General features: G+C 39.6%; 2 protein-coding genes across 4 annotated transcripts; both read right to left on the reverse strand.

The window, feature by feature from the left end:
* Window positions 1-13,042: 13,042 nt before the first annotated feature.
* LOC134227431 (uncharacterized) lies at window positions 13,043-20,159 on the reverse strand. Of its 3 annotated transcripts, XM_062708921.1 has the most exons (4): window positions 14,600-14,645; window positions 14,457-14,497; window positions 14,101-14,402; window positions 13,043-14,038 (listed from the first exon to the last, which is right to left on the reverse strand). In XM_062708921.1, exons 2-4 carry the CDS (start codon window positions 14,467-14,469, stop codon window positions 13,370-13,372), a joined length of 984 nt encoding a protein of 327 aa, XP_062564905.1. In that variant the 5' UTR covers window positions 14,470-14,497; window positions 14,600-14,645; the 3' UTR covers window positions 13,043-13,369. The 3 variants fall into 3 exon arrangements, with proteins under 3 accessions (XP_062564905.1, XP_062564906.1, XP_062564904.1); XM_062708922.1 differs by lacking the exons at window positions 14,457-14,497; window positions 14,600-14,645 and adding an exon at window positions 19,890-20,159; XM_062708920.1 differs by lacking the exon at window positions 14,600-14,645 and having other exon boundaries at window positions 14,457-14,579.
* Window positions 17,833-20,165, reverse strand: LOC134227430 (uncharacterized). Its single transcript, XM_062708918.1, has 2 exons — window positions 20,097-20,165; window positions 17,833-19,865 (listed from the first exon to the last, which is right to left on the reverse strand). The coding sequence occupies exon 2, from the start codon at window positions 19,831-19,833 to the stop codon at window positions 18,475-18,477; it is 1,359 nt and encodes a 452-aa protein (XP_062564902.1). The 5' UTR covers window positions 19,834-19,865; window positions 20,097-20,165; the 3' UTR covers window positions 17,833-18,474.
* Window positions 20,166-27,844: the final 7,679 nt, after the last annotated feature.

Here is a 27,844-nt window from a genome sequence, read left to right on the forward strand (position 1 = left end):
CCCCCTAAGCTGTCCACATGGCATATGGACAGCCCCTGGGTGTAATTTAAGCAAAAATGGTCCTCCCAGAGGAAACGTTAGGTAGGGATTTTGAAAACTGTTCAGCATCATATGAACCGGTGCCAGCGAAAGTGGTACATGTCACATTGAGTAAATTTTACAGGAGAAGAATTTTCCCAAAAACTTCGAAAATAAAATCAAATTAACAATTTTCTGCAACTCAACTGTACTAGCATGTTATAAGTAATGTGCCTAAAGGTAGTAGTGGGAAATATGTAAAATTTCTTGACAAATTTCTGGTTTATTGGAACAAAATGCACATGCACCACTATTAATGGGAACAAAATGAAACAGAAATCGGAAATCGTTGCCAGTAAAAGTGGTACATGTACATTTTTAAAATCATTTTAAACGGCAGTGAACCATCTTGAAATACAAAATAGTGTAAAAATATGCTTAGAAACACCCAAATTACCTAATTTTCTTTTAAATAACCTGGTTTTAGTGGTTGGAACTACACATGTGCCACTTTTCCTGGCAACCAAATGGCCATTGTGATATATACCAGAAAGATTTTGCTAGATCAGTTGGATTACGAATGCTGTCATTTAAAATGCAGAAAATTTCGATTTACCAAATTCAATATGAGTAAAATTGACCGATTAAGAAGAACTTCAAAACGGAAATCAAATCAGCATGTCCATACAAGTCCCTAGAGCCCTTGAGTATTATGTGCAGTCCAAATTAGTTTGATACAGATGTTCTAAGCTCTCCAAACTTTTCTGAATTCAGATCAATTGGTCTACAAGGTCAACTACGCCTGATATCCAATCAAAAACAACCCAGCATGTCCCTACATGTCCTGGAGCCCTTGCGTATTATGTGCGATCCGAATTAGTGCGATGCAGATGTTCTAGAGCTGGGAACCGGCTTCATAGTGCTGGGAAAGATGCGCCAACGCGTGATTGGGTGGCAGCCAATCAACGCAAGGATGTGCAAGCTGAGGATAAAAGGCCGTTTCTTCAACTATAGCATCATCAACGTGCACTGCCCACACGAAGGGAGATCCGACGACGAGAAAGAAGCCTTCTATGCGCAGCTGGAGCAGACATACGATGGATGCCCACTGCGGGACGTCAAAATCGTCATCGGTGACATGAACGCTCAGGTAGAAAGGGAGGAAATGTATAGACCGGATAGTCTGCATACCGTATCGAACGACAATGGACAACGATGCATAAACTTTGTAGCCTCCAGCGGAATGGTAGTCCGAAGCACTTTCTTCCCCCGCAAGAATATCCACAAGGCCACATGGAAATCACCTAATCAAGTAACGAAAAACCAAATCGACCACGTTCTAATCGACGGTAAATTCTTCTCCGACATCACGAACGTACGCACTTACCGCAGTGCGAATATTGAATCCGACCACTACCTCGTTGCAGTATGTCTGCGCTCAAAACTCTCGACGGTGATAAACACGCGTCGGAGTCGTCCGTCGAGGCTAAACATTGGGCGGCTGCAAGACGGTAGACTAGCCCAAGACTACGCGCAGCAGCTGGAAGTGACACTCCCAACGGAAGAGCAGCTAGGCGCAGCATCTCTTGAAGATGGCTGGAGAGATATTCTATCCGTCATTGGAAGCACCGCAACCGCTGCACTAGGCACGGTGGCTCCGGATCAGAGAAACGACTGGTATGACGGCGAATGTGAGCAGTTAGTTGAGGAGAAGAATGCAGCATGGGCGAGATTGCTGCAACACCGCACGAGGGCGAACGAGGCACGATACAAACGTGCGCGGAACAGACAAAACTCGATTTTCCGGAGGAAAAAGCGCCAGCAGGAAGATCGAGACCGTGAAGAGACGGAGCAACTGTACCGCGCTAATAACGCACGAAAGTTCTATGAGAAGTTGAACCGTTCACGTAAGGGCCACGTGCCGCAGCCCGATATGTGTAAGGACATAAACGGAAACCTTCTTACAAACGAGCGTGAGGTGATCCAAAGGTGACGGCAGCATTACGAAGAGCACCTGAATGGCGATATGGCAGACGGTTGTATACTATTTCTCCGAAACACATTTCGCGGATTTTTTTTTTTCGCGGTGCGACATTCCGCGGAATGTATCAACTCTCCGAAACACATTTCGCGGAATGCACCTTTTCTCCGAAAGACATTTCGCGGAATGCCATTTGGCGGAATTCAGTTAGAATAATTATCATTCAAATATTTACCGATTTCTGCTTAATTACATGAAATCTGGGATATTTTTTTGGATTTAATGGAAACGCGAACCCGACATAATTTAATTATTTAAGCCCGCACAAAAGTTTTCCCCGAAAAATTCAAACAAGATATTTTTTGGTTCTCGATTGTATAACATTTCGCCGAAAACCTTTTCGCGGAATTCATTTTCGCGGAATAACATTTGGCGGTATGTAACTTTTCGCGGTACGACATTTGGGGGATTGTACCTTTTCGCCGAATGACTTTTGGCGGAATATACCATTTCGCGGAATGTACTATTTCGCGGAATATTTATAAAAAATAGCTTAGTGTTCATTCAGCACTTATACAATTATTACCTGCGAGGTTTTTAAGCCAAGTTAACATTTTTTTTTGATTCGTATAACACGAGTGTTAGGGTAATTCGCCAAATGTTGAACGGCTAATTTCTTCGCCTATTGTTGCACGTGTATTTCTTATGGGAGTTCAACAATAGGCGACAAAATTAGCCGTTCAACATTTGGCGGTTTGCCCTAATTGTTGTTGAAATTGAGTGTTGAAATTTAAATGCCCAAAAAAGTCGAGAACATTTCTAAACGAAGTTCAGAAGTTCAACCCAACATAGTTTTGCTTGGCAAGTAATACTGTTTTTTAAAATCTGGCAGACGGGGATTATCTCTTCTCTTTTCTATGTTAGGGATAGACGTTTTTATGAATAATCCTTTACCGAAAAACAAAACGTATTCATTTGAAGAAGGTATTATGATCTCCCTTCACTTTGTATCGGGCAGACGCTGCCATTTAAAGAAGGCATTACCCCTCCCTTCGCCTTATACCGGGCAGACGCGTTCATTTAAAGAAGGCATTATCAACTCCTTGGGGGCCCTCCTTAGCCGTGCTGTAAGACGCGTGGCTACAAAGCAAGACCATGCTGAGGGTGGCTAGGATCGATTCCGGGTGTCAGTCTAGGTAATTTTCGGATTAGGAATTGTTTCGTGTTAGCCTCATGATATTCTTCTTCTTCTTCTAATTGGCATTACATCCCTACACTGGGACAGAGCCGCCTCGCAGCTTAGTATTCATTAAGCGCTTCCACAGTTATTAACTGCGAGGTTTCTAAGCCAGGTTACCATTTTGCATTCGTATATCATGTACCTAACACGATGATACTTTTATGCCTGAATTCCGCCAAATGGCATTGCCTAGACCGGCACCGGGAATCGAACCCAGCCACCCTCAGCATGGTCTTGCTTTGTAGCCGCGTGTCTTACAGCACGGCTAAGGAGGGCCCCACCTCACCCCAGCCCAGCCTCATGATATACGAATGCAAAAATGGTAACTTGGCTGAGAAACCTCGCAGTTAATAACTGCGGAAATGCTTAATGAACACTAAGCTGCGAGGCGGCTCTGTCCCAGTATGGGGATGTAATGCCAATAAAAAGAAGAAGAAGATTATCAACTCCTTTCGCCTTATGCCGGGCTGACGCATTCATTTGAAGAAGGCTTTACCCCTTCCTTTGCCTTATACCGCACAGATGCGTTTTTTAAGGAAGGCATTATCAACTTCTTTTGCCTTATGCCGAGCAGACTCATCCATTTAAAGAAAGATTACCCTTTGCTTCGCCTTATACCGGGCAGATGCGTTCTTTTAAAGAAGGCATTATAAACTTCTTTCGCCTTATACCGGGCAGACTTATCCATTCAAAGAATTCATTATCTTTCCCCTTTGCTTTATACCGGGCAGATGCGTTAATTCAGCAAACGTGTCCATTTCAAGAAGGCATTCTTTCCTCACTTTGTCTTATACCGACCGGATGCGGTCATTTAAATAAAGCTTTACCTTCTTTCATTGCTTTAAATCACAATCCAAAAGAATTTATACCGGATTGCATGTAATTAAGCACACTTCACCTAATATTTCAATGATAATTATTCTAACTGAATTCCGCCAAATGGCATTCCGCGGAATGATTTTCAGTGAAAAGGTACATTCCGCGAAATGGCTTTCGGAAAAAAGGTGCATTCCGCGAAATGTGTTTCGTAGATTTGGTACATTCCGCGGAATGTCGTACCGCGAAAATAATTCCGCGAAATGTTTTTCGGCGAAATAGTATACAACCATTTTCAGTATTTTGTTTTCTTAAACCCGTACCCGATTTCACAAACTCGAGTAACAATTAAGGTTGTATCAGAGTTTTATAGCGTTCTTCAAAACCTAATCTCAAAACCTTCCATGCAGTCCTCGCAGTTTCCACAACCTCCTGTAGATTTCTATAAAACCATGTTACAGCCAGTTGGCCCAGTTTTATTGCAATCATTAAAACCTAATATGCGTTCCAGTTCAGAACCAACGGTTTTATAATATACTTCAAGTCTCACATAAAACATGCAACATAAAACCTCCTCTAGACTTGGTGGTTTTGAGAACCACTATATAACCATGATACAACCACTTCATGACTATGATACAACAACAAATAAGTCGATAATGAAGCAGTTGTCAACTCTCAGTTTGATTATTTGTTTATTGTTTGTACTCGAAAAAATATGCTTTTCTTCCTGCAATACATGGATTACATGTCAACAACAAAAATAAAAGAATTATTATCAGCCAGTTCAATAAAAATTCATATCTGGCTTTGAGTGTGCTATGCATGTGTGAAGGCATGCCAGGGATTTTTCATGGTAAAACCATGATAAATAATCAGTATTTTAACAATGCGCTTCGTTATTTTGTTATTATTTAGATTTTTTCAAGTTTAATTAATTGCCTTAGTTAATTACTTTAAAAATAATATCAATGAATAACCACTTTGGTTGATCAAATAATCAAAGCATTGTTCCTAAAACTTATTAGGATGTCCAATTTTACCTTTTAAAAGGTGGAACAGAAATTTGCATGATATTTCGATTATGAAATTCATTATTTTTTTCATATCGGCGACATTTTTCGAATAAAACTTTGATTGCATAAAAAATGCCTCTATATAACCATCACTCCTGAACTGGTCCTATCTGGGCATTTCAAACACCTAGAGGTTTTATCTTGGCCTTTTTCAAGACCGTGGTACGACTAGCAAGTTTTATCTTGGTCAAACTTAAAGCTTGGTAGTTTTATATATAATGACAACGCATGACAATGTAGACAGATATAAAAAAAATCATAAACAAACTTTTTCTGCCCTCGGCATCGAATGCAAGTAGGGTTTCTTACCCCATTCCCGGCCTAACATGCGTACGACTGCATTATTTAATTGATATTTATGACAGAAAGCAACTTTTCCTGAATTTTGTGGGCTGTATAATACTGCATTGGGGTTCACTTCTGCTTAAAAAATAGATATTCGTGCTAAATATCGTTCAAAAAAGCTTTTATTTGATTTAAATTAACGAGGTGCAGCACTCATTTCAGTCCTAGCGATTCCCATTCCGGCATACAAAAAACCAGTTCCCGGCCTAAGCAAAATTTCACTCAATCTCTCAACATTTTACTCTCATTCTCTCTCGGGACGGTAGAAAATGCGACGTAAACAAAAATATGCACGTTCCACGACAACAAGATGCCAGATGGTATTATTCATAATCATTCTTATTTGGTTGAGAAGATATATTTACTCATCCAAATTTCTTCCATATACTTAAAAACAATATTTTTTTCACCTTTTAAAATCGAGAGAATTATAAATAACATGATAGCGTCAACGTATTAGACAGTTTTCCTATTAACGATGAAGGATCATTTTCATAATCCTGGCCTTTTGGCAGCACGGTGCGGCTAGAAGTTCTTGGGCCGAGGTGAATTTTTGTTCGGTTTGAGAATACATTTTAAAATGTATTCTAATATGTTTAAATAAGTTCTAGTGAAACGAACAAATAAGAATAATTGAAGTGCGTGTGTTTAGAATTATGGTGTGGTGATTAACAGCTTCAAGCAATGGTTGTATCGAGCACTGCGATGATTTTCAGGTAGGTGTTTATTCGATGATACCGTTTTGTAAAAGTGGAAGAATCACTCCGGCTCAGTGGTGTGGCATCGGAGAGCGAAATTTTGAAATATACATTTTTATTTTCTACAATTGGATCAATTAGGAGTAAAACAAGTGATTGAAAAATATTGAGTATTGAGAAAAATAAATGGTAGACTTTTTAAAAATTATTAACCATAAACCTACGACTTTAAAACAGTATAAATCATTAATTTTCTGTGCAGTGAGCCGGGAACCGGGTCCATAGGCCCAAGTAGTGATTTACCCTACTTTTAAAAATAAGTATTTCAATTAAAAAGCATATAATGGCAATTGTTAAATGGTATATTTTGTACCATAAAAGTGTTTTACTCGTGTTAATTTGGCAAAGCATGTATGGATTAAATACATATTTTCATACCCCTCATGGGCAAATGCTGAAATAGAAACGACATAGAAAAAACTGCTAATGTTTTTTTTTTTCATTTTCGACTGGAATTTTCGATCAAAATGTAAAAACTTCCGTGGGTCAAACAATTTGTGCTGAAAATTTAGTTTTTATCCATAGTAGTAGTTTCAAGCTTCGTATTCCTATGCAGATCTTCTTCAGTAGTAAAGGTTATATGTGGGTTTTATATAGGACTCTACGAAGCTTGGCAGCTTTTTTAAGTCTTGATCAAAACCAACATATAACTTAACTGCTGGCTTTATGTCAGTTCCATTTTTTAGCTCTGAGGAGGAACACAGGAGCATTATAAAACTTAAAGAGCTGTGGTTTTATATTGGAATTCAAAACGTAGTTCTCAAGTACTCTTGTGGATCTAATTAAATGACAACTGAATAAAACCAAAATAAAACTTTAAGCATTTCTACATGCCGTAATAAAACCTCTATAAAACTAGCATAAATCTTCGAAGCATTGAGATTGTTACTTGGGATCGTACCCGACCCGAACCCGATATTGTACTAATTTTTCAAGGAGTTGCTAATGTTTTCTTTAAAAGAACGCGTCTGCCCGATATAAGACGAAGATAGGGGTAACGCCTTCCAAGGGCGTGGCGTAAATTGTGAAAAGATTGAACGGGTACTGAAATGAATTCCCTCAAACATGTGCACTTTACGATCCAATCATATACAGAAATAGGTGGTTGAAATTCAAAAGATTCCCAAAACTTATTAGGGCATCCAGGATCCATAATATATGAAAGTTCAAAACAACTCGAAACATTTCGGACTCAAAAATTCTCTTTGCAATCCTTCTAGAAGCTCCCCTGGGAACTTCTGAATTCCTCCGGGAAGTTATCCACAAATTCCTCTGAAAATCGTTCGAAAATCCTTCTCATGTAATTGTAATTCCTCCTCCACTAAATTTGTTTAGGAAATTCACGAGAAAATTTCTTTTCTTCTCTCCAAGATTTACTTCTAGATATTTCTTCGGCTATTCTCTCTTCAGGAAGAATCCGGCATTTCCTTCAGGCATGCATTCGAGAGGAGTTCCGTCAAGAATACATACGGAATTTCTTCCCAAAATTCTACCAGAAGTTTCTTCAAAAATTTATGACGGAAATCCTCCGATTTAGCTCCATAATTTCACTTGTAAATCTATAAGAAATTCCTTCGAAAATTCTTCAAGGAACTTCTCCGGGCATTCCTCTCGGAACTCTTCCTTTAATTCCTCCGGGATTACTTCCAGGAAATTTTGCGGGAATACCTCCAAAAAATAATAGCGAAATGACATTCCTAGATGACATTACAGTCTGGAATTCTTTTCGCAATTACTTCAGAATATCCTTCAAGAAATCCTCTAGAAATATCTTCATGAATTTCTCCTGGAATTCGTCCAAGTATTTCCCCAGAAATTCTTACAGGTATTTTTTCGGGAGTTTCTTCAGGTACTTTTCCAGGAATTCCTTCAGGAATTTTCCCGGGAGATTTTCCGCGGAAGTGTACTAGAATTCCTTTCGGACTCCTGGTATTTTTCTGGGAATTCCTTCAGACATTTTTTCGGAAATTCCTTTAGAAACTTCTATAAGAATTATTTCAGGACTTCCGTGTGGGAATTCCTCCGGAAGTGCTTGTGAGAATTCCTCCGGGAGTTCTTCCAGGAGTTTTTCCAAGAAATTATCCGGTAATACCTCCAGGAACTTTGCAGGGAATTCCTGGACGATATTTGGCAGGAATTCCACGGGAAATGGGATTTCGGAAGTTCCTTCAGGTATTTTTTTTTCTCTTCCTCTAGGGTATTCCACCGGATGTTCCTCTGAAGTTCCACCAGTAGTTCCTTCGGGAATTCAATCAGGCTTTCTTCCAGGAATTCATTTAGCATTTCTTTAGGCATTTATCTACAAATTTCTCTAGAAGTTCCTCGGAGAATTTCTCTGGGAGTTCTTACGGGAATTCCTCCGGAGGTTCTTTTAAGAGTTCTTCCAGGAGTTCCTCCTAGAATTCTTACGGAAGTTCCTTTGGGAGTTCATCCTAGAATTCTTACGAGAATTCCTCCAGGATTTCCTCCGGAAATTCTTCCTGTAGGTCTTCAATAAATTTCTCCAGAAGTTCCACCGGCAGTTCCTCCGATAATTCCTCCGGAAATTCCTATAGAAAATCCCCTGGGAGTTCCTCCGGAAATTACTTTGGGAGTTCCTCCGGAAGTTTCTTTTCAGAGAAACACCCGGAGAAACTGCCGGTGAAACTCCCGGAGGGATTCTCGTAGAAACAGCTGGTGGAATTCCCGAAGGAACTGCCGGAGGAGCTCCCGTAAGAACTCCCGGAGGAATTTCAGGAGGAACTCCTAGAAGAATTCCTAGAGGACCTCCCGGATGAGCTCCCAGAGAAACTATCGGAAGAACTTCTGGAGGAATTTCCAGCTTAATTTCTGAAGAAAGCCTAAATGATTTCCTGAATTTTCTGGAAGAATTTCTGAAGAAACTCCCGGGGAATTTTCGAAGGAACCCCGGGGAAACTACCAGAAGCATTCTCGGAAACAAGAGAATTCATCTGATAGACAAATCTCGTCTAGCTGAAACCTTTGTTGGGGTTTGTAGCTGGACCATCATCATCATCAGAGGACCTCCCGGAGAATTCCCTGAGGAGCTCGCAGAAAAATTCTCGGAGGAGCTTCTGGTGGAAAATCTATACAAATTCCTGAAGAAGCCTAAATAAATTCCAATTCTGCCGAAATTCGCGGAAGAATTTTCAGAGGAACTGCCAATAAAACTACCGGAATAATTCTCGAAGGAAATCCTATAGATATTGGAAATGCCGGTGGAACTCCTGGAAGAATTCCAGGAGGGATTTTCGGAGAAACTCCTGGAGGATCTCCCAGTGGAAATCTTGAAGTTTCCACCGGAATTCTTTCAGGATTTCATTGCGAATTAATCTAGGAATTCCTCCGAAAATTCCATTGTTGATTTCATTTTCGGTATAATTTCTGTATAAATTTCCGGTGGAATTCCTGGAGAAATTCTTTGAAATTTTCACAAGAAATTATTCGAAACAATTCACGGAAAATTTTATGGAATTTACACAAGAAATTCGAAGATTTTTCGTGAAATTCTCAGGAATGTTTACTGGCAATTCTGCGGAATTTCCACGGAATATTCTTATTCTTAAAAATTATGGGAAACAGCACGAAATTATTTGAATTATTGCAGGGAATTCTGCAGAACTTATAAAGAAGTTCGTGAAGATTTTTTTGGAGTAAATAATGGTGGAATTTTCGGATCAATTCCCGGCAAAATTTATGGTGGAATTAAAAAGAATCCCTGATAGAATTTCGGATATAATGCCAGGAGCAATTGTCGAAGGAATTCCTGGAGAAAGCTTGCATATTGATTTTTCTGCCTATTTTATAATAAATATTATTTCAGAGAGGATTTGTTTAGAAATTCAGATGTATGGTTCTAGTTTTCTTAAACTTATGAAAGAATGCAGGATTTTTATAATAATTGTTATAGCCGATTTTATATTCTTTCTGAATACTAAGTTCGTTAATATTTTTCTTAAGGTACCCCGGGGCAAGTGGGACCTAAAAAAACGCTAGTTCAGCAAAATCGCTAAAGCATATTTAGAAAACAGGGTATTTCAATACATTAACCACGGATACATCATTATATGCTTCCGTTGTTGAAGTGTAGACGTGTTGTAAGTCATTTATTCAGTTACAAAAATATTGGTAGTGACATAAATAAATTTACCTGCGGGACCCACTTACCCCTTCAAACGGGGCAAGTGGGACCTATTCTGCTCTATACTGTCGAACGAAACTAATTTGAAAAATGTAGATATAATGCTCATGTAATTTCTGAGTTGTAGTATTTCAGACCATGGATGGAGGTTCATTGCTGGTCAGACTTTTGTTTTTGGCAAAAGAAAGGGATTACAATGTTAGCAGATATAAAATCAAGACAACAGCCGGTTTACCGTTTAATTGTCTGTTGTCTGGCTTTATATTAGCTTACTTTCTTACCTAATGTGTTAGATGGAAGAGATAAGCAAATCTTTGTTCATTTTTCGAATGAATGTTTCTCTGTTTAACACAAATTATTACATAACTTAGAACCTCAAAAGGAACGTTTTTATTCAGACGGTGTTGTAAATTTGTAATAGAACGAAATGGCCAATTTATGTCTTAAGCACCTAATTTATCTTAAAATCTGTTAATCTGATGCGAAGTTTAAAAATAAACAAAACACAAGACAAAACCTGTTGATCTATTGTAGAATAAGTAGATTGCACTGTAAACGGAAAATTTTGCATAGTTATTACCATTGGAGATAATTTTCAGAAAGTATAATACACATTTGGTAAATCAACTGTACACTACTTCTTAACAACTAAACCAACGATATTAACTGCATTTGATTCAGATCCATATGATATATGAGTGTCGAAGTTATTTTTTACTAGACAACAATCTAAAAACCCATGTCCCACTTGCCCCATGTATGTCTAAAATCAAGGGAAAGTGAAAATTGCAGATTTTGGCTTTAATCAAAACTTTTAAATCGTTTTTGATGTCACGCAATTATTTAATTGCTCAAAATATTCACTTTCCACATCAATGATGAATTCAGGAACGACTATTTTGTTGGAAATCCATTGAATTAAAATAAAAGTGATGGATTTTGCCGGTAGTTTAAAGTCATGATTAAACAATAACATTAGTATGGTGCCGCAAATGGTTTTGATTCCAAATTTTTTTGTGTCAGGCGAATTCGTTGATAATTTCCCTTCATCTTTCTAGAACATAGTTACCATTAAAAATGTTAACCGATTAATCGGCAGCCATAGTACCCACTTACCCCGTATTTTCACTTGCCCCGGGGTACCTTACTTTATTTAAAAATATCTGATAAGCAAGAAATCACGCATTTTTAAATCCATTATTGTTTTAATCATTATTTTTTCGATTTGGTTTGGATTTGGTTTCATGTGTTAATATTCATGTGTTTTTATAAAACTACTATAAAACTAGGATTTAGAAGACCAAAAAAGTTGCCCCCCCCCCTTCTCGAAATCCTGGCTACGCCCATGGCAGGTGGTTGAAGAATTCGTGTACTTGGGTTCACTGGTGACTGCCGATAACGATACCAGCAGAGAAATTCGGAGGCGCATAGTGGCTGGAAATCGTACGTACTTTGGACTCCGTAAGACGCTCCGATCGAATAGAGTTCGCCGCCGTACCAAACTGACTATCTACAAAACGCTTATAAGACCGGTAATTCTCTACGGACACGAGACCTGGACGATGCTCGTGGAGGACCAACGCGCACTGGGAGTTTTTGAAAGGAAAGTGTTGCGTACCATCTATGGTGGGGTGCAGATGGCGGACGGTACGTGGAGGAAGCGAATAAACCACGAGTTGCACCAGCTGTTGGGAGAACCATCCATCGTTCACACCGCGAAAATCGGAAGACTGCGGTGGGCCGGGCACGTAGCCAGAATATCGGACAGTAATCCGGTGAAAATGGTTCTCGACAATGATCCGACGCGAACAAGAAGGCGAGGTGCACAGCGGGCAAGGTGGATCGATCAGGTGGAGGACGATTTGCGGACCCTCCGCAGACTGCGTGGTTGGCGAAGTGCAGTCATGGACCGAGCTGAATGGAGAAGTCTTTTATGTGCAGCACAGGCCACTCCGGCCTTAGTCTGGTAATAAATAAATAAATAACATTGAGGCATATGTGGAGCATTCTCTTTAAGATCATATAGCTTTTACATGATAAAACTGGTTAATAAGCTCAAATTGAGGGTGACTCATATTGCCCCGTATGTTCATAATGCCCAAAAGTTTCATCTACTCGAAAAAAGTCAAAATGTCTTAGAAATGCATAAAACGTCGAGATTTGGGGAAACCTCGATTTTTTTTTAAATGTGGTTGAACTTTTTTTTCTAAATATGGTCAAACACTTAACGAAGTCCGATTGAGCTGAAATTTTGCATAGGGACTTTTTTCGAGCAGATGAAACGAGTACCTACTTACCGTTTTTGAAATTCGATGGTCAAATTTTTCCCATACATTCCATTGGCACCCTAGTAGACACCTAAGTTTTTTATATCTTTACAAGAAAGGTTTGCAGCCCTAGGCTAGCTCACCTCTACCTGACCTCTACCATTACCCAAGCTTTTGTTCAGAAAGTTCGGCATTAATCGGCATTAAACAAAGAATCTACACGTAAATTTTTGAATGATTTCGGACGAGAGGTATAATTTTTGACTACCGTGTAATAAATAACGCTTGTATAAAAAATCGACTCGTATTGTAGCATTTTGATTCTCTTTCTTTAAATCAAATTCATGTTTTGTTGTAAAGACCACAGTACTCTTTCAAAGTACTACAAACTCAGATTAAGTTTCTTAAAAAGGTGAAAAATAAAAGAACAAATTTATTTATAAATTTGAAAATTTTAGAGTTACGTTTTACACGATCAAATGTGAATTAAATAAATTCCACGCGAATTCACACCTTATTGACTACAAGCAGCGATAAATAATTAAACACAAAACTCTCCCTTAGTCGGAAAAATAAAGAATTATGTTACTACATTTCCATTAATATAGAAAATGTGTTATTCTATTAATATTCAGCAAAACCACAATTATATGAAATTTAATGAATAATTCTATCTACAATCATTTATAACCAGTAATTAATCTGGTTCAACTTGTAGGTGATCTTTCTAACGTCTCACCGCCACCGCAAAGCCACTTACCGTCTGCAAACGATGACTCATCCGTTCCTCTTCCGCGCTAGCCAGCGTTATTTTCAAAATTTGCAGCCGACTGCCGCCGGTCAGCCTCCCCACACAGCGCACGAAATCACCAACATTCACTGCCGGCATGCGGAAGTCGATCTCGTAGAACACCCCCTGCATGACCGGCCCGGTTCGATTACGCAGCAACAATATCTTCTCGCACTCGTACGCCCCGATCTTCACGCTCAGCACATTGGCGAACACTTCCACCAGTGGAGATCCTTCCGGGTTGCATTTCGTTAGCTTCATAATATGTTCCACCGATCCGGTGAGAATGCGCAGCTTCTTGGCATCCGGTTTCGTTGTATCTTTGGATGGTGAGGTCTTTGGTGGCGGTGCCTTTATAGCCGCTACCGCTTTGGAATTCCACTTGTTTCCGTTTCCTTGATTTCTGGGTTTCAACGGCAGTGGTTCGAATTGCACGCGTTTTGGGGGTATCTTCACAGCCGCCCTATGATTGTCTTCCGACCTTCTTTTAAGCGACGTATTGCTGCTTGAAACTTGTAGGTTTTCGATGATGTGCGTGGTGGCTACGGTAGTAGTACTATCCGGAATACTCGGAACAGCAAAGTTAAAGCCAGGAGAGTTGGATTGCTGTCGAAAAACAGTTTTTAAGTTGATTTAAGAATATATAAATTTATTTTACTCAGATTTACCATTCCGGATTTCTCAACCATACTTCGTTGGAACAGAGATCTTCCGCCACTGAATGCCGCTGTTGACTGCTGCATCTGTTGGTTGAACATCAGAAACTGCATCGCCGCAGCGGAAGCAGCTGATGGTGGCTGTAAGACGGAAGCGGAAGCGCTGCAGCTAACTGCGTTTTCCTTACCGAAATCTGTGGCATCGGAGGCCGGTTTCTTCAGCAGTGTAGGCGTCTCCAGAACGGCTGCAGCAGACATGAGAAAGCTGGCGTTTCTCATCGGAGCCGGAGTGCGGGGAGCGCATCCTATCGTCACTGGAAGCGAAAATTAGTTTTTGCACTGAAGATATGTTTCACGAGATTTCTTACAACTTCTATTCATGACTTTCCAGATGAAATCATTTCTTTTTTTTTTTTTCTTTTCTTCGTTTTTTGGCTCAGACCTATCGATCCATACAGCCAAGGCTTGTGAATGTATGTGTTATCAACTGTCACACTTATCGAATATCGACCTAACTTTAAAAAAATGACACTATTAGTTTTTGGCATGGGTTTTTTTTTTTTTTTTTCTTTGTCTGTCATATCGAGCTCGGACCTAGTTGATCCATCTCGCTCGTTTGTTGTATGCTTGTATGTTGTACATTATGCTTCGGGGTTGTTTTTATCGTTATGTTGACGTGGGCGGTGGGTGGTGCAATTTGTTGTCGGGTGCTTCGCTTATGGGTGTCTTCTATCTTTAGTCCATTCTTGGTTTCATATTTGTATGTGGCATTCTTGTGCGAATTTCGAGATTTCTTTCAGTTCAACAGGGTTATTATTCTTTAGTATTGTTATTAATGGCTTTTTGTTTTGTAGTATATCGTATTTTCTTCTGTTTGTGTCGTATTTTTTGCATGTATAAAGGAGATGTTCAATGTTTTCTATAACGTTACATTTGTCGCATAACTCGCTTTGCTCCCAGTTCCATTTTCGTTTTCTATCCTTTGTTAGGCAATGTCCTGTCCTGATTCTAGAGATAATGATTTTTTCTTGAGTCGTTAGTCCCAGCTGGTTGCTCCAGATTTTACTGAATGGCTTCTGTACAAATTGATAGTGATATGCTCCTTTTTCTCTGGATTGTTGCGTATATGTTTCATTCCATTTGTTCCAGATTTCCTTCTTTGCTAGTTTCAGAGTATCTCCTAGTGTTAAACTTTCGTAACTGTCTTGTCTGTTTTTTGTCGCGTTGACTGCTGTTTGATCGGCTATCTCGTTCCCTTCTACTCCTGTATGGCTCGGTACCCATTGAATGGTCAGATTTTTGTTTATGGCTTCTTCGTATATGTCATATATTAAGTAGTTTGTCAGTGCCTTATCTGGGGTTTTTAGTGCTTCACATGCACTTTTTGCGTCTGTCAGTATTACTATTTTGTCCGTCTGCGTGTTCTTGGTCAGTTTGATGGCCTCAAGTATTGCTAGCAGTTCCGCATTTGTGATGCTGAAGTTGTTATTGATAGTCTTTGTTAGTCTTTGATTTTCTTGTGGGTCGTATACTGCTATTGCCGTTCCGTTTTGTGTCTTTGACGCATCCGTGAATATTTTGTAGTGATTTTCATATTTCTCTCTCAGTATTGCTAATGTTCTCGCTTTTAGTTCCTGTTTTGATGTTGTTCCTTTTTTCGTGGCAGTCTTATCTATCTCTGATGAGATTTGTAGTTTTGTCCACTTTTTCGTATCTTTTTTTATTGAATCTTTTTGCGGTTTCATTTGCTGCATCACGTCTAGGTGTTTTTCGGCTATTTCCGTTAGATAGGTTCCTGAGTCTGCGCGATGGTCGAGTTTTGCATATATGTATTTGAGATTCGGGTCCCTGAAGTATTTGGACTTTATGGCTTCTCGGAGTGTTAACAATTCCGCTCTGTCTTCCATTGGGATTTGTCCTGATTCCGATAATAGTACATTTATTGGCGTGCTTTTGAGGTATCTCATTCCTGCCCTTATATACGCGTTCAAAGTGGTTTCGATCTTCTTTTTGTTGCTGCAAGCTGCATTTCCATATATTGCTGCTCCGTACTCTAATCTGGATTTGATTAGAGCGTCTCCTATTTTAATGATTGTTTCTGGGTTTGCCGGGCTTCTTTTGGATGATATTAGCTTAATTATGTTGAGGTTTTTTTCGGCCTTTTCCTTGACATACTCCAAGTGTTTTCTGTGTTTCAGTGTTTTGTCTAGCATATATCCTAGGTACTTGTGTACTTTGACAATTTCAATCGGTCGGTTTCTAATGTTGATTGTTATCGTATCATCGTCCTTCTTACCGAAATTAATCGCTGCAGATTTACTTGGGTTGATTCGAAGCTTTAGTTTGTCTAGCTCGTCGTTGAGAGTTTTGAGGAATCGATTTGCTTTCGATTGGACTTCTTGCTGTTCTCCTATTACTATCGCTGCAAAGTCGTCTACAAATTGAACGAGTGCTACGCCGTCTTCCTGATTTACGTTCTCGTGTACGTCCGCTGTGTACAGATTGAACAGTACGGGCGACAAGGGGCATCCTTGTGGTAGTCCTTGGTTTGTTGTACGGCTCTCTCTTCCTTCTGGTGTCTGTATGATAATTTTTCTTCTTTCCAGATATTCATGTAACCATTTCGCGATACCGCTCGGTATTTTCTTCTCATTTATTTGCTTCATTAGCTTACTGGTGCTGACGCAGTCGAATGCTTTTGATATGTCGATAAAAATGGCTATACATTCTAGTTTGTCCTTTTTGGCTTGGCTTGCCAGATTGACGACGTAGTTGACACACCCTATTGCCGATCTGTGTTTTCTGAAACCGAATGAGAGGTCGGGCAGCAGTTTCTGTTCCTCCACGAAGGCGTACAGTCGTTCCTTGACCACCGCGTTGATCGATTTAATCAGTACACTGAGTAGCGTAATACCTCTCTTTCCTTCGACGGCTGCAGGTGAATAGTTGGCTTTTTGGATGAGAATGATTTGTACTTCCCTCCATCTTTCCGGAATTATTTTGTTGATCCATGCGTAATTGAGTTTCTCATATATTTCAAGTAGTATCGGTCTCCTTATGTTTTTCAACATTTTATACGAAATTCTGTCGGGTCCTGGTGTCGAGTGGTCTTTTTTGCTCATTATCGCATTGTCGAATTCCTTTGTGGCGATTGGCATATCAAATATGTCGTCTTCTTCCTGATTTATATGTGTTGGATCCGGTAAGGTGTCTATTGGTTCTGTGAAGGTGTTGTTCAGATATTGTCCTGCCATTTTGGTATCTACGATGTGTTTAGAATCTGTCTTCTTACCCGTCAATGCTGTATTTATTCCTCTTACTATATTCCATATTTGTTTTATCGGCGTGTCTTTATCAATTTTGGCTCGGAGTTCTTGAGTGTCCTTTCTCTTTTCTCTTCTAATCAATCTTTTCAGTATTGACTGAGCTTTTAGGAAGGCTAGCTGTGATACGAGATTTTTTTGTTTGTTGTATTGTCGCAGGCACTTTCTTTTATTGTTGTATGCTTCTTGGATATCTTGGTTCCACCATCTTTTTAGGTAGTTGACTTTTTTGTTTTTAACAATGTAGCTGCAATTTTCGATTACTTCCTCAAAGATGTTTTCTAACTCTTGCAAGTTGTATATGTATTGGGGCTGCATTTGATTTATTTCTTCGATTACCTTTTCTACATTGACTTTTTTTGTTGTTACTTCTGCTATTGGCATTCTTAGTTGGATGTCCATCTTGATGGCGAGGTGTGTGCTACCAAAAGATTGGTCCATTACTTTCCACTCCGTTTTATTTACAATGTTTCTCGTTCCGAAGGCTAGGTCGATTGCTGAAGGGTTGCTGTCTATTCTAGGGATAGTAGTCATTGTACCGTCGTTCATTAGACATAATCTTGAGTTTTCAAGGGCCTGAGCTATGATTTTTCCTTTCCTACAAGTATTTCTGTTGTCGTCCCACATGGTGTGATGTGCGTTAAAGTCTCCCGTTACTAGTGTTTCCCCTTGGAGAGTTTCTATTTTATCGAATAATTCTACCAATTTCATTTCAGCTTGTTTGGCGACGTTCGGGTTTGGTGGCACGTATATTGAGAAGACGTTGAGTGGCGTCTCCAGGTTGGTGATTTTGATCGCTACTACTTCTATTGGAAGAAGTGATGTGATGTTTAGTGGTTCGAAATCTATGCTTTCCTCCGTTAAAATCCCGACTCCTCCGTAGCCGTCACTCCTTCTGCTGCTAGTCATTTTGTATCCTCTCATCCTAAACGTTTCTCCTTGCTTTAGCCAGATCTCCTGCAGCGTTGCAATTTTTATTTTTTCGGATTTTAGGAAAAATTCCAATTCTTCTCGTTTTTCGCTTGCTCTTATAGACTGAATGTTTATTTGGAGTATGCTTATCTTATTCGCCATTTTCTTCGTAGGTGTTGCTCTCGTTTTCTGTATGGTTTCTGATGTTCGTGATTTCATTTCCAAATTCGTCGATGATTTCATTTAGAACTGTGCTGATTTTGATAACTAGCGCTTCCAAGCTCGGCAGGTCCTGTTGTTTCTTGAATTCTTCTTTCACACATTGCTGCAGTTTTATTATTTTTCCGATAATGGTGATTTTTTGTGCCAATTCTTCGAATTTCCTCTCTAGTTTAGCTAGCTCCACTTTTATTCCTGGGTCCGCGTCGTTTACGGTGCCTAAATCCGACCCTGCTTCAGAGTTTCTGCGCTGTCTCCAGTGTTGTTGATAGCTGTTCGCTGTGGCTCGATGAGGTTTGTTGCGTCGTGGTCGGTTGTTGCTGTTTGTTCCGTATTCTTCTTGCTGTTGTAGTTGTGGAAACTCGTCGTACCGCCCTAGTATCTCGAATTGGTTTTCCAGCCTTATGTTGCTTTTCGGGTATAGTTCCAGTGCTTCTTTTTGTGTTATTCTTCTTCTTTGCATGGCTTCGTTAACTTTTGATTGCCGCTCTCGCTCCGGACATCTTCGGTCGTCGGCCGGGTGCTCCTCTCTGCAATTTAGGCATGTTGTTTGTCCTCTGCACTGCTCCTCTTTTCCATGTTCAGTTCCACATTTTGGGCATTTCGTTTTCTTTCGGCACATTTCTTTCTTGTGGCCAAACATCCAGCAGTTTCTACACTGTTTCACCGGAAAGATATAGAGTTCCAGTTGGAACCTCCATCCGTACAAGACCGCTGTTTCTGGCAAGACTCTCCCCTTGAATTTGATTCTGACTGTCCGCGTGTCGATGAGGTTTCCTTCGCTGTCCTTCCTTTTTAGTCGTTCGATGCTGATTACTTCCTTATCCACTTCCAGATTTTCGAATATTTCTGTTGTGCTGTAGCACAACGGCACCTCCTTTGCTAGTCCGATGATTTCCGTTGTTATGCGGGGCGTGTAGATCTTTAGTCCGACATCTTCTAGTTTGCAGAGTATCAATGGGCTCGCTTCCTTCGCTGTCTCAAACAGTATTTTGAATCGGAACTTTCCGATTCTTTGTATGTCTTTGATCCTTCCTATTCCTTTTCCGTTGAGCGTTTTTCCAATTTCCGCCGGGTGATTGTATCGATTTTGTTCCGGATCCGTTGTTTCGATGTAAACTGTGTCCGAATGCCATGTTTCGCTGACTTGACCGGAACTGATCTGCTGTGGTGTAGCGTTACGTTTCTGGTTAGGTTTTTGTATCCTTGCACCTTTCGGCAGGACGCCTCCTCGGCTTGCCGATGTACCTGCTTTCTCGTTGTACTTATTCCTAGTTACTATTTGCGACATTTCTCCTTACGACTACTTAAATACTACTTAGCCTATAGATAATAACAAAAACTAACCCTGGTATTCTTTCTCGTCTGTCTCTTTATTTTTGGATTTCGTTCTCTCTTTTCTGGACTACTGTGTCTCGTCTCGGGTTTGCACGCTATCCGGGTGTTGACCACCTGGGAAAACTTCTCTTTTTCGCGTCCTCCGGATGCTGGTTTCGTGCTGTTTTCACCACCATTCAGGGCAGGATCCTCTGCTATAGTTTCCCGGCACTTTACTTTTCAAAATTTCACTCTTTTCACTTGAAAATGATTTTTATTTACGCAGCTTTCTACACACTTTCTAATCATTCGGCGGCCATTTTTTCCTTGGCATGGGTTTTTGTAATTTTTGTTTCATGGACAAGGTGATAAACTAGTCGAGAAAAACAAAAAGTTTCAAGCGTTTGTTTCAACCGTTTCAACACCACCAACACAGTTGGGTCCATCATAAATTACGTCACGCTTCAAGGGGTGAGAACCGAGAGACCACCCGAATAGAAATGAACCATTCATCAAATCGGTAATATTATTCAGTTTCTATTCATGGAATGATAATTCTTCAAGTAATAGCGCTTTTATGATTCTATGATACAGATAAAAAATGTCAAACTATTCATAATTTAATTTCGATCATACGCCAAACGATTATTATTCATTGAATAATTGAATGCATGATAAAGTGATTGTAACCTCAATGAGACAGAAAATTTTTTGTTCGCAAAAAAGGTAATTTTTGACTCAACGACCCATTCAGTGTATCATCCAAATTCCAAAAATTGTAGAGGCTATCGTCAAAATTATTCATGGTACAATTGGTGTATAATTTACTACGATACCATAAATAATCTTATCATAAAATGTATAATCGAAAAATGATTAGTGGAAAAATTGATGTTTGATATTTTTCTATGCGGGCAGATCGTAACAATTACCTACAATTTTTTGGATTTATTTATTCAGACTAAGGCCGAAGTGGCCTGTGCGGTATATAAGAGTCTTCTCCATTCGGCTCGGTCCATGGCTACACGTCGCCAACCACGCAGTCTACGGAGGGTCCGCAAGTCATCTTCCACCTGATCGATCCACCTTGCCCGCTGCGCACCTCGCCTTCTTGTGCCCGTCGGATCGTTGTCGAGAACCATTTTCACCGGGTTACTGTCCGACATTCTGGCTACGTGCCCGGCCCATCGCAGTCGTCCGATTTTCGCGGTATGAACGATGGATGGTTCTCCCAACAGCTGATGCAATTCGTGGTTCATTCGCCTCCTCCACGTACCGTCCGCCATCTGCACCCCACCATAGATGGTACGCAGCACTTTCCTTTCGAAAACTCCAAGTGCGCGTTGGTCCTCCACGAGCATCGTCCAGGTCTCGTGTCCGTAGAGGACTACCGGTCTAATTAGCGTTTTGTAGATTGTCAGTTTGGTACGGCGGCGAACTCTATTCGATCGGAGCGTCTTGCGAAGTCCAAAGTACGTACGATTTCCAGCCACTATGCGTCTCCGAATTTCTCTGCTGGTGTCATTTTCGGCAGTCACCAGTGAGCCCAAGTACACAAATTCTTCTACCACCTCGATTTCGTCACCACCAATGCAAACTCGCGGTGGGTGGCTCACATTGTCTTCTCTTGAACCTCTGCCTATCATGTACTTCGTCTTCGACGTGTTGATGACAAGTCCGATCCGCTTAGCTTCCCTCTTCAGTCTGATGTAGGCTTCCTCCATCTTCTCAAAGTTACGTGCCATAATATCTATGTCGTCGACGAAACCAAATAGCTGGACGGACTTATTGAAAATTGTACCACTCGTGTTAATCCCTGCTCTTCGTATTACCCCTTCCAAAGCGATGTTGAATAGCAAACACGAAAGGCCATCACCTTGCCGTAACCCTCTGCGGGTTTCGAAGGGACTCGAGAATGCCCCTGAAACTCGAACTACGCACATCACCCGATCCATCGTCGCTTTGATCAATCGTGTCAGTTTATCCGGAAAACCGTGTTCGTGCATTAGCTGCCATAGCTGGTCCCGATCGATTGTATCATATGCGGCTTTGAAGTCGATGAATAGATGATGTGTGGGCACGTTGTATTCGCGGCATTTCTGCAGTACTTGGCGAATGGCGAACACCTGGTCCGTGGTGGAGCGTTCGCCCATAAAACCCGCCTGGTACTGCCCCACGAACTCCCTTGCAGTTGGTGCTAGTCGACGGCATAAAATTTGGGAGAGTACCTTGTAGGCGGCGTTCAGCAATGTGATTGCGCGGTAGTTGCTACAATCCAGCTTATAGCGGTGATGGTGCCTTTCTCGTTTTTTTCAAGTGAGTAATTTCTAAGCACTTTTGGCATGAAAAAAAAGTATTTTGGCCATAACTTCTGAGCCCATAGTCCGATCCGGTCAATTTTAGATAGAAAACAATGGGACCGAAATCTGCGTCGAATGCAGCTTGTTGCGAGTAAATCGGCTAAAGGTTAGTTCCTAAAAATGAGTGAGATTTTTTTTGTAAAAAAAATGTATTTTGGCCATAACTCCATAGTCCGATTCCGCCAATTTTCAATACGAAACAATGGAACAAGATTCCGAATGAATGCAACTTGCTACGAGTAAGTCCGTTAAAGAGAAGTGCTTGAAAATGAGTGAGAATTTTGTATGTGTTTCGGCTAAGAGTAAGAGCCTAAAAGCACAGAGAACAGACATACAAGTCCGTTCTCAATCGTGTGTAAGGAATTTAACGGAACGCAACACAAGTGGCAATCACGTGGAGGCGCTGGCATCGCATAGTTTCTCTCATCAAGAAGCTGTCAAAATAGACCATAGACATAAACAACAGATCCTCCTCCTCACTCTGTTTTCAATTCCATATGTGATGTTTCTTTCTCACACTACGCATGCGATTTCTCTGCCATCATGGAGCGCATAGTTCGTTTTGTGATGAGGGAAGGTCCATTAATTACGTAACGCCAAAACGATCATATATGACACCTCCTCTCTCCTATGTTACACTTTGTATATGAATTAGGTATCTAGAATTTTTGTATAAACTTTCACACTTCAGGCCACGTTATGAAATTTATAGATGTTCCCTGAGATGTTTCGTTAAACTTTGTCAAACTTTGTGAACAGCAGCTACCGCCTTTGTTTGTATTTTCATTATTGTTACTTCTTCTGAATCTTTACCATCCTTTCCATTAGGCCACAGTCATCGTAACAGCCAGCTGCGAAGCACTAAAAGGATGAAAAGGCCATACTTTGTGCTCAAGTATATTCATGATTCTTCAATTTTTCATGTCCCGTTTAGTTATTCAATTCAGGTTGTGTATAAGTAAGAATATAATTAGCATTTCCGGCAGTAATCAATTATTTGGAACACTATCTCTCTTTGACAGTACTTAACAATTTTAACTAATCGCAATCTGAAAATACTATTATAAGCATTTATTTATTAAACACAAAGGCGTGGCCATGTTCCGAGACGTGGGTAGGACAAAAACTCAAACCTATAGAATACTTTTATGGAATTTCAGCGACTATCCGGAGATCCTCTCGGACTTTGAGAGATTTTTTCGGACATGCTCAAATAAGTTATAAAACTCCCTATGACCAGAGAATGTAAAATAACAACATTGCTAATGATAACAACATTATCCTCTCTCGTAAATGTTGGGACAAACTCAACTCGTAATAAGCGTTTGTCCCAAACTGCAACATAATAGGACAATGATCGCCTGCCGCGCATTTAGCAAGGTAGTCGGTTTTCGATGATGTTTTTGGTTAAATAAGTATCAGTTATCAATGTTTAGACATAAACTTAACCATCTGTTGACATGATTTGTGTTTTACTTCAGAAATATATAAGTTATCGCAGTTTGAAAAGTTCACAACAATTACCACTCCATGTTTATCCAGCTTTTTACGCTAGCCATAAATTAACAAGGGGTGAATCGAATTTGACATATGCTGTGTACAAATTTTTGCGCTGAAATCTTAGTAGCCATGAACTGGACTCTGCTCACAGAACTGTCATATTTTTTCACCTTGGGTAATTAGGTATCTGGTAAATACAATACAATTATATTTCTCTCCAGGTTTCATATGATTGATATGATATATTGTGCACAACATACTCAAATAATGTTCCTGTAAATATATTTTTCAGGATATTGCATAAGCATAGTAGATCAAATCCCCGGTGGTATTAAAATTCACATAAAAATAAAATGCTGCACCCAAACCGATCCAAACTATTTCGCTGCAGGGAAGAAAATACCAGATATATGTTCTGAGCCATTGGCTTAGAACAACCCCGGAGTTTCGCTGACCGCTGACCGTTTTCGAAAAAAAAAATCTGAAGAAGTGGAAGGAGGAAATCCTTCAGATTGAAATCGGTAACATCAAGCGAGTCCTTGTTAGACGATGAACAAAAATAACAAACATCAGAACCGTTTTCATTTGAATAATTGCGAGTCATTAAGTTTAGATTAGGCAAATGAATTATCAACTCAGTTCAATTCAATTGTTCAATTCGAGTTTTACTTGATCAACTCACTTGAACTTATTCTAAGATTATGTTCGGTTTGCTCATCCAGAAAATCTCTTGACTTGAACGCGACTTCAACGCCTAAACATCTTCGATCAACTCACTTGAAACAGAAAAAAAGATCTGTAAAAAAAAGTATCATTTAGAAGACATCCGGACAGATAATGGGTGTCTTTAACGTGTGTCAACTCCAATTAGGTGATGGTGCCAGTCACAATACGTGGTTATGAAACACTCACGAGTGAGGGTTTCATTGACTTCGAATAAAGGTGCTGAACGGCATCAGATACCACATTCACGCCAAAGTAACGACTTGTGCGCTTCAAGTCAGTAATATTCGACAGAAAGGAGACTTTTCCTAGCTTTGAGTCCACCTGCACTTGTCCAAAGATGATTAATAATAAAATGTCTTCAGTAGCTCTTGGATTGGCTGAAAGAAAAGAAAATGTGTTTAAAACCTATAAAATTGAAAGTGAATATGAAAACAAACATGTTGACGTTTCCATGTCTAATCAATATTTTTCAAAATAACAATGCATACTTTGATCAATATTATGAATATTATAGTGGACACAGCAAACGTCAAAAGGGGTGATTCAAAATTTATGGCATGACCTGCGTAAAAAGCTGGATTGCAAATAAAATGGAACGCAACATTGTCTATATCCTCTGCATGTGAGGGCGGTGAGGGCAAAGAGTTATCGCTATTCTCTTTTGTTGCTTGTTTTTTGCATTTTTTAACGACAATTACATTCCTTGCCTATGACTTTTAAGATAATCATTACATTTCCAGTGTTTATAAAACATTTCCATAAAGCTTGTCTTCATTTTTTTTTATAGGATTTATTTTTGCTTATGATCGTCTGGGAACCGAAGCGACAATCTTTATCTGGTAACTTTTTTTTTTCTTTATTAAAGAGGCTTGCAGCCCTAGGCTGGCTCACCTCTAACAACTCAAATATCTTTTGTTCAATACTATTTTTCTTTCTAGCTTCTAAGACTTTATGCAAACGTAGGTATATTTTTGATTCCTACAGATTTCAATAAACTCTTAGAAGCTTTCAGCTTCCTTCTCATAGGCCTGCTACCAGGTATCCGGATATGCTACAACCATCATAAACTGCTTCATATTTGCATATTTCTGCGATTATTCTCTCATATTGTTTAGTATCCCAACTTTTGGAGATTACCTCAGCATTTTAGTGACTAAACATCTTGTGCCTTATAGACAGGATATCTGGCATATACTACATCACTTTTCATCTTTTGTTTATCTAACTTACCGAGTTAACGAAATTTCATTTCCGTTGTATTGTGGGGATGCAGAGTTTTCTCGGCAAACTTTATTCACTTGGATCGCAATTTACACCAGTTCTGACCAGTCACGCATAAGCAACCATTAACAACTACAGTACAGCTTAGTTAAGCTAAGCTACATCCTTGTTTAGATATTCAACTTTAGATTAATTCACCAGTCAGCTTGTCAATTCTTTTAAAATTTCAAAAACTCTCTGAGCCTCCCTGAACTAGCAGCCATAATTACGTACTTCCAGAAAGTTTCCAACATTTTTATGAATGAGCAGAAACTATTAGAAACTTCAAGACTTCTTGGAAAATCTCAATACATCATTGAGCACTGGGATTAAAATAATTCCTCATAGACTCTGAGAAGCTATTAGGAAAAGATTTCTCCTTTACAATCCATGGAAACCTCCACGATTGTCAGTTTAATTTCTGATAAACTTTCAAACCTCTGATAACGCTAATGATATTTTTATAGATCTAAAAAATTGAAATGGTATTGATAGTATTAGATCTTTTAGTTATCCATATGGTATGTTCTTACCATAATCATGGGTAGGACAATGGTTCGACTGTCCTACCCAGGTATTTTCATGCGTAGGACATGTCCTACCTGTCCCACCCACTCCCGGCGCCACTGATTAAACAATATGAGAAGTGGCATTAGTAGCAGAAACTTTACTTGGCAATTGAATAAGGTTGTTTGAAGGTACGAAAATGCGTTTTGCAGAGTTTGTTTTTTCACCTTGTTGGTTCCATAGTGCATGAAAAATAAACATCAACAGTTATCACGTGCTGGAAGAGGCATGTTTGGTATCATTTTGGCGCGCAATGTTTGTTTGATGAAATATGACAGCTAGTACGCATGACGCCATGAATGACACCTAGCGCCACCAAACGACGTATTGCCACAGTCAGTATTCTAATGTACTTTGATTTACACAGCTTTTTGAGTAAAATTTGTTCTAGCCTGGATGTCTGTTATCTGTGTAAAAAGTGAGTGAGAACTTTTCTTGTAAAAAAATGTATTTTGGCCATAATTTGGAAGCCCATAGACCGATTGAGCCAATTTTCAATACGAAACAATGGTACACGATTCCGCGTCAAATGCAACTTGTTGCGAGCAAATCGGTTAGGATAAGTGCCTAAAAATGAGTGACATTTTTTCGCGATTTTTCTATTGAAAAATGTATTTTGGCCATAACTTCCGAGCCCATAGTCCGATCCGGCCAATTTTCAACAGGAAACAATGGGATAGGATTGTGCGTCGAATGCAATCTGTTGCGGAAAATCGGTTAAGGATAAGTGCCTGAAAAATGAGTGACATTTTTTGTAAACAGACACACACCCATATACACACACACATAAACACACAGACATCACCTCAATTCGTCGAACTGAGTCGATTGGTATATAACACTATGGGTCTCCGGGCCTCCTATAAAAAGTTCATTTTTGGAGCGAACATATAGCCTTTACGTATACTTTGTATACGAGAAAGGCAAAAATGAATTTTGGCCATAACTTCGAAACCCATAGTCCGATTGTAAAGTTACTCCGATGCGAGTAAATCAGCTAAGAGTAAGTGCCTAGTGAGTGAGAATTTTTCTTATAAAAAAAATATATTTTGGCCATAATTCCGAAACCCATAGTCCGATTGGGCCAATTTTCAATTTTCAATTTCGAAACAATGAGACAAGATTCCGCGTCGAATGCAACTTGTTGCGAGACAATCCGTTAAAGATAAGTGCCTGAGAAATGAGTGAGAATTTTGTACGTGTTTCTTATGTAAAAAATGAATTTTGGCCATAACTTCGAAACCCATAGTCCGATTGGGCCAATTTTCAATACGAATCAATTGGGCAAGATTCTACGTCGAATGAAACTTGTTGCGAGTAAATCAGCTAGGAGTAAGTGCCTAAAAAGTGAGTGAGCATTTTTCTTATAAAAAAATATATTTTGGCCTTAATTCCGAATCCCATAGTCCGATTGGGCCAATTTTCAATACGAAACAATGGGACAAGATTCCGCGTCGAATGCAACTTGTTGCGAGCAAATCGGTTAAGCATAAGTGCCTAAAAAATGAGTGAGAATTTTGTACGTGTTTCTCATGTGAAAAAGTGGATTTTGGCCATAACTTCGAAACCCAT

This window comes from Armigeres subalbatus, chromosome 3 (genome assembly GCF_024139115.2).
Source record: "Armigeres subalbatus isolate Guangzhou_Male chromosome 3, GZ_Asu_2, whole genome shotgun sequence".
Classification (NCBI taxonomy): Eukaryota; Metazoa; Arthropoda; class Insecta; order Diptera; family Culicidae; genus Armigeres; species Armigeres subalbatus.

Excerpts from the sequence above, each read along its gene's own strand:
- LOC134227431 (XM_062708921.1), bottom strand. Across the intron at positions 14,039-14,100 it reads TGGTTGAGAAATCCGGAATG|CAATCCAACTCTCCTGGCTT; the intron begins GTAAATCTGAGT and ends GTTTTTCGACAG.
- LOC134227430 (XM_062708918.1), bottom strand. The coding sequence starts at position 19,833 with ATGTCGCAAATAGTAACTAGGAATAAGTACAACGAGAAAGCAGGTACA.